We start from the raw sequence: 7,073 nt of genomic DNA, 5'->3' as shown, positions 1-7,073 counted from the left end.
TGCTCTGTCTTACACATTGGAAAAAAGAATCAGAACAATAAATACAAGCTTGATGGACATGACCTTGTAGATGACCCTCACTCCATCAAAGACCTTGGAGTTTTCATATCAAACGATCTAAGTGCCAAAGCCCACTGCAACTACATCTCCAAAAAGGCTTTAAGAGTTGTAAACTTAATCTGGCGTAATGTCTTCTCCAAAAACACTACATTACTAACCAGAGCATACAAAACATTTGCTAGACCAATTCTCGAATACAGCTCACCTGTCTGGAACCCACACCTCATTTCGGACAATAATATAATTGAGCGTGTCCAGAAATATTTTACAAGAAGAGTTCTCCACTCCTCTGACCACAACAAAATACCTTATGCCACCAGACTTGAAATCCTGGGTTTAGAAAATTTAGAACTCCGCCGTCTTCGGCATGACCTGAGTATAACTCATAGAATCATCTGCTACAATGTCTTTTCTGTTGAAGACTACTTCAGCTTCAATCACAACAATACACGAGCACACAATAGATTTAAGCTTAATGTGAACCGCTCCAATCTTGATTGCAGAAAATATGACTTCAGTAACAGAGTTGTTAATGCCTGGAATGCACTACCTGACTCTGTGGTCTCTTCCCAAAATCCCCAAAACTTTAACCAAAGACTATCTACTGTTGACCTCTCACCATTCCTAAGAGGTCTGTAAGGGGCCGGCATAAGAGCACCAGCGTGCCTACCGTTCCTGTCCTAATGTTTCCTTTGATTGTATCCAATTCACATGGTTATTTCATGCTTATACTTATATATACTGTTGTGTTTGACAAATAAATAAATAAATAAATAAATAAATAAATAAATAAATAAATAAATAAATAAATAAATAAATAAATAAATAAATAAATAAATAAATAAATAAATAAATAAATAAATAAATAAATAAATAAATAAATATCTTGCAATGGAATTGTACATTTACAGCCAGCGACAATTGAATTGATGTCAGATCTTATGTTCCAGTCTAGGTTACTCCTGCTATCTTGTCACAGTTGGCGAAACATGCCTTTAAACTAATTAAAAAGAGGCTCTGGCCAGGGGTGTTGTATAATATATATAATATATATATAACAACAGAGTTGGAAGGGACCTTGGAGGCCTTCTAGTCCAACCCACTGCCCAGGCAGGAAACCCTACACCATCTCAGTCAGATGGTTATCCAACATTTTCTTAAAAATTTCCAGTGTTGGAGCATTCACAACTTCTGCAGGCAAGTCGTTCCACTTATTAATTGATCTAACTGTCAGGAAATTTCTCCTTAGTTCTAAGTTGCTTCTTTCTTTGATCAGTTTCCACTCATTGCTTCTTGTTCTGCCTTCAGGTGCTTTGGAGAATAGTTTGACTCCCTCTTCTTTGTGGCAGCCCCTGAGATATTGGAACACTGCTATCATGTCTCCCCTAGTCCTTCTTTTTATTAAACTAGACATACCCAGTTCCTGCAACCGTTCTTCATATGTTTTAGCCTCCAGTCCCCTAATCATCTTTGTTGCTCTTCTCTGCACTCTTTCTAGAGTCTCAACATCATTGTGTGGCTGTTCATTCCAACAAGATGCTAGAACCCACTCTGGTTTCAAGGATAATGTGAATTTTAAACTCCCCAATGTTGGAAGCTGCAGAGTAAGGATGGAAAGAACAAAAAAAGATTGACAATGTCCCCCAAGGCCATTTACAGCAAAGCTGAACAGACAGCAACGACAAAATCCAGCAGAGAATGAGCAAAAAATGGAGGAGGATTTCTAACCAACCAAGTGTGGGGGGGGGGCATGCTTTATTGGCTGAAGGTTTCTTGGTTCAATCCTTGAACTCTTCACTTCCAAAACATGGAGTCAGGAAGAAAGTGATTAAACAGACCTAGAGAACTTTTGTGACTTAGAGAGTCATGAACCCAAATAATGGAGTGTTCCTTCAGACTCACCATAGTCCATTAGAATTTAACATTTCAAAAAGCTTCTTTTCATTTCAAATCTGAAGGATGCTTGTTGCAAAGTCAGACTAACCTACTGGGCAAGTTTCTAGCATCACTTTTATTCACAAGAACGCTTCTGGGTCTTGAGTAAGCTCTAGAGGCATTTTTAGAAAGTGAAAATTGTGGGTGTCTACATGCCTTAAAATGGGCCCATAATAAGTTGAGACTCTAGAAAGAGTGCAGAGAAGAGCAACAAAGATGATTAAGGGACTGGAGGCTAAAATTTACGGTTGAGGAACTGGGTATGTCTAGTTTAATGGAAAGAAGGACTAGGGGAGACATGATAGCAGCGTTCCAATATCTCAGGGGCTGCCCCAAAGAAGAAGGAGTCAAGCTATTCTCCAAAGCACCTGAGGGCAGGACAAGAAGCAATGGGTGGAAACTACATAATCAAGGAGAGAAGCAACCTAGAACTATGGAGAAATTTCCTAACAGTTAGAACAATTAATCAGTGGAACAACTTGTCTCCAGAGATTGTAAATGCTCCAACACTGGAAGTTTTTAAGATGTTGAATAACCATTTGGCAGGGGGTTGGACTAGAAGACCTCCAAGGTCCCTTCCAACTCTGATATTCTATTCCAGGGATGTCCAAACTTGGCCCCTTGAAGAGTGATGGACTTCAACTCCCAGAATTCCCCTGCCAGCAACTTGCTCATATTTATAGCTCATGCTGGCTTGGGAATTCTGGGAGTTAAAGTCCACCACTCTTCAAGGGGCCAAGTTTGGACACCCCTGTTCTATTCTAATAATCGACCCAAGCAGGCAGGAGTAATATAGAACGTTCTAGTGACCTGAAAGATGAGGGAGAACTCCCCTCAATTTGTCTTCTAGTAAATTAAATATATTTAAAAATATTAAATATTAAACAAAATTTAAACCTAAAATAGTAGAAGTTGCAGGTGCTTCATCACTGGAGGTTTTTAAAGAAAAGACTGGACTATCTGAAGTAATAGGGTCTCCTGTTTGAGCAGGGAGAATGGACTAGAACAGAGGTCTCCAACCTTGGCAACGTTAAGCCTGGAGGACTTCAACTCCCAGAATTACTCAAGTTGCCAAGGTTGGAGACCCCTGGACTAGAAGACTAGAAGGTTCCTTCCAGCTCTATTTTGACTGATTGATTAAATCAGCATTTTGTGGTTTGTTATACCCCTCAGGACAGTTGTCTTGTGAATGGCCAATCTTCCCATGAAGCTATTTTGGGACACATATTTTTTTTAAAAAATGTTAAAGGTGCCCCTAGACCAAAGAGATTGGGGTCCCCTAGAATTCATGGACAAGCAGTCCAACCTGGTTCCAAGAATAGCACTTGTATTCTTGGACAAGTTGACTCTTCCTGCATAGCAGAAGCTTTGTTCTCCTAAGAAAGGGATATCTTCTGGGTTTTCTTCAGCGGGAAGTTAAGCACAATGCAGCTGTGCAGAACAATTAGCAGCCTCCTTTCTCCTACCCTGCCAAAATCTGCAGGTAGCTCCCGTTCCTGCCAATCTTTCTCCGCTCTCCTTCCTTCTTCATTACCGGAAAATGCTATGGAAAAGAAAGGTGCTCATTTCCAGCAAACAGCAGGCAGACCTGGCTTCAAACAGCTGTTTGCACAAGGAAATGACTTTCCTGCTGAGATTTAATGGGTTGATGGATGGTTCATTTATGCCCAAACTCATCAAGAAGATGATCCGGAGACAGGAAGGGATGGGGGGGGGGAAAGAAAGAGTCAGAAAGAGAGGGAGCTCCAATGCCTGGTGAGAGGAGCATGGTAAAATGTGAAGCAGATTTTAATGTACCCCTTCCCCCCACCCAAACATCTCAAAAATGCCTCTTTGGTCAAACCCTGCAAGGAGGAAGTCCTCAAGGAAGTGTCCCGCCTTATCCTTTCTGGAGAAAGCAGTGGATGGAAACTACGGTAATCAAGGAGAGAAGCAATCTAGAACTAAGGTTGAAATTTCCTGACAGAACAGTTCATTCGTGGAACGACTTGCCTCTGGAGCAGGGGTGGGTTTCACTTACCTTTGCTACCAGTTTGCTAGCTCGCACGCGCGTGCTTGCTTTGCTCACGCCACTTCTGCGCATGCGCAGATCCTATTTGACGATGTCCGGGCAGGTGGGTGGAGCCTCCCGCCGCTGCTATTACCGGTTCTCCCGAACCGGGGTGAACCGGTAGCAACCTACCACTGTTCTAGAAGTTATGGGTGCTCCATCGGTGGAGATTCTTAAGAAGAGTCTGGACAGCCATTTGTCTGAATGATATAGAGGGTCTACTGCTTGAGCAGCGGGTTGGACCAGTGGTGAAATCCAATTTGTTTTTACTACTAGTTCTGTGGGCGTGGCTCGGTGGGAGTGGTGTGGCATGGTGGATGTGGTGTGGCTTGGTGGGCGTGGCTTGGTGGGCATGGCAGGGGAAGGGTACTGCAAAATCTCCATTCCCATCCCACTCCAGGGGATGGATACTGTAAAATCTCCATTACCTCCCCACTCCTGAGGGAAGGATATTGCAAAATCTCTATTCCCACCCCACTCTGGGACCAGCCAGAGGTTGTATTTGCCAGTTCTCCAAACTATTCAAAATTTCCGCTACCGGTTCTCCGAACTGCTGAAAATTTCCGCTACCGGTTCTCCAGAACTTGCTGGATTTCACCCCTGGGTTGGACTAAGAAACCTTCAGGACAACAAAAGCTTACCATTTAGAATAGAATAACAGAGTTGGAAGGGACCTTGGAGGTCTTCTAGTCCAACCTCTTGCTTAGGCAGGAAATCCTACACCACCGCAGACAAAGAGTTGTCCAATCTCTTCTTAAAAACTTCCAGTTTTTAAGGGGTATATAAGTCTCAATGCTGATGCTATTATTGTTGCACAATTGGAACAATGGAAGAGTTGGATCGTCTGGAAAGTAGTCTATAAATTCATAAAGGGAGTTAGTTTGCCAGCCACATAGGGCCCCGGGTTTCTACCACCACAACAGAACAGCTGGCCTTTAAAATTTTGAGTATTTTAAATACTCAAAAATAGCCAAAAAAAGTGGGCTTCCATTAACCACTCCAACCCACCCGTCTCCTAACAGTATCGCTGTCCTACCTTTGTCTCTTTGATCTTGACAGCGATCACTTGCTTACGCTGGCGGATGATGTCCACTAACTTATCGCATTCCTCCATCAGTTTGGCCTCATGCATGGCTGTGTTGACCTAAAGAGGAGAGAGAAGGGAAGGGAAGGAGAAACAGGTAAGAATGGAGCTGAGTGAGGACTATGTCATGTCTATAGCAAATGCTATAAGAGTGTGGAAAGCCGGAGACCATGAGTTCTAGTCCCACCTTAGGCATGAAAGCCAACTCTCTGACTTTGGGCCAATCACCAGGAGACGGTGAGTTCTAGTCCCGCCTTAGGCATGAAAGCCAACTCTCTGACTTTGGGCCAATCACCAGGAGACAGGGAGTTCTAGTCCCACTTTAGGCATGAAAACCAGGTGAGTAACTTTGGGCCAATCACCAGGAGACAGGGAGTTCTAGTCCCGCCTTAGGCATGAAAGCCAACTCTCTGACTTTGGGCCAATCACCAGGAGACAGGGAGTTCTAGTCCTGCCTTAGGCATGAAAGCCAACTCTCTGACTTTGGGCCAATCACCAGGAGACAGGGAGTTCTAGTCCTGCCTTAGGCATGAAAGCCAACTCTCTGACTTTGGGCCAATCACCAGGAGACAGGGAGTTCTAGTCCTGCCTTAGGCATGAAAGCCAACTCTCTGACTTTGGGCCAATCACCAGGAGACAGGGAGTTCTAGTCCCACTTTAGGCATGAAAACCAGCTGGGTAACTTTGGGCCAATCACCAGGAGACAGTGAGTTCTAGTCCTGCCTTAGGCATGAAAGCCAACTCTCTGACTTTGGGCCAATCACCAGGAGACTGTGAGTGGAACAATTTGCCTTGTGATCATCAGAGGCTTTTTTTTTTTTACGCGCAAAATTGGAAGAAGGAGAACCCACCAACAGAAGAAGATTTAATTAAGGAAATCCTAGAATGTGCAGAGATGGATAAACTCACAAAAGAAATCAAAGAAAAAGAGAGGATATTACAAGGTCTGGTGTAGATGGTATGAATGGTTGGAAAATAGGAAAGATAATGAAAATCGAACAACAGGGTAAAATCTGTATGTAGATGAAATAAAGAAAATGTAGATGAATGTAGATGAAATAAAGGAAGATAGATAATATAAAAGTATAATAAGATAGAATTAAAGTATGTATAAATAGTAAGAAAGACCGCTTTGAATAGCTGATAAGAAACAGTGATACGTATATAAATGTTGCATGTTTGTCTTGTGTTTTAATATGTTCAAAATAAAAAACTTTTTTAAAAAAGTTAAAATACAATAAAAGGCTCTGATGATCCCAGCTGAGCCGTGCAATCATCAGAGGCTTTTTTTTTTACTTTTAAAAGCATTTTTTTCAGCATTTTTAAAAGAAAAAATGCTTTTAAAAGTTAAAAAAAAACAAAAACTCTCATGATTATGCAGCTCAGCTGGGCATGCAAGGGAGGGGGCAGGGATTTTTGCTACCGGTTCTCCAAACCACCCGCCACCATTGCTACCGGGTCGGGCGAACCAGGAGCATTTCACCCCTGCACTTGCTGTGTGTTTTCCCAAATGAAACGATACCACTATTCCAAGTGAGGTTTGGGATATACCTGTGGGGTGGCGGGGCAGATTTTGAGAATTAAGACAGCCCTTGGGGGAAAAGGGACAAGCATCACCTCCTTTCTTGTAGCTTGCCTGCTCTCCCCGCTGCCTCCTGAGACTACTTTTCATTTTGAAAAATGGTGCTCCATTACCAACACACACCATAGATTCCTGCCCTCATATGTAATTTCCCCACGGTGATTATTTCTCATTGGTCTACTCATCAAAAGCCAAGCATTGGCGCTGGGCGGAAAAGAGAAAGCATGAGTTACACAAAAAGCTTTTCTGTAAAAATTTAAGAAGAGGGCTTTGGGATTGCAGGAATTCATGGTGAATTCCTCAGAGAATATCCAAAAGGCACATCGGTGGCTGTCTTCAGATTTGCAGATTATTGAAACGTG

At 42.6% G+C, this 7,073-nt stretch overlaps 1 protein-coding gene across 4 annotated transcripts in view; it reads right to left on the bottom strand.

The window, feature by feature from the left end:
- The window catches only part of MID2 (midline 2), a 231,955-nt gene that overhangs the window by 58,671 nt on the left and 166,211 nt on the right, over window positions 1–7,073 (bottom strand). For all 4 annotated transcript variants that reach the window (XM_058196559.1, XM_058196562.1, XM_058196560.1 and 1 more), the window contains exon 4: window positions 5,082–5,189. In XM_058196559.1, the coding sequence (XP_058052542.1) occupies window positions 5,082–5,189 (108 nt within the window). The remainder of the gene's footprint in view (window positions 1–5,081; window positions 5,190–7,073) is intronic.

The sequence above is a fragment of the Ahaetulla prasina genome, chromosome 11 (genome assembly GCF_028640845.1).
Source record: "Ahaetulla prasina isolate Xishuangbanna chromosome 11, ASM2864084v1, whole genome shotgun sequence".
Taxonomy (NCBI): domain Eukaryota; kingdom Metazoa; phylum Chordata; class Lepidosauria; order Squamata; family Colubridae; genus Ahaetulla; species Ahaetulla prasina.
The sequence above is the reverse complement of the archived record's forward strand: the minus strand, read 5'-3'. Positions and strand labels throughout refer to the sequence as shown.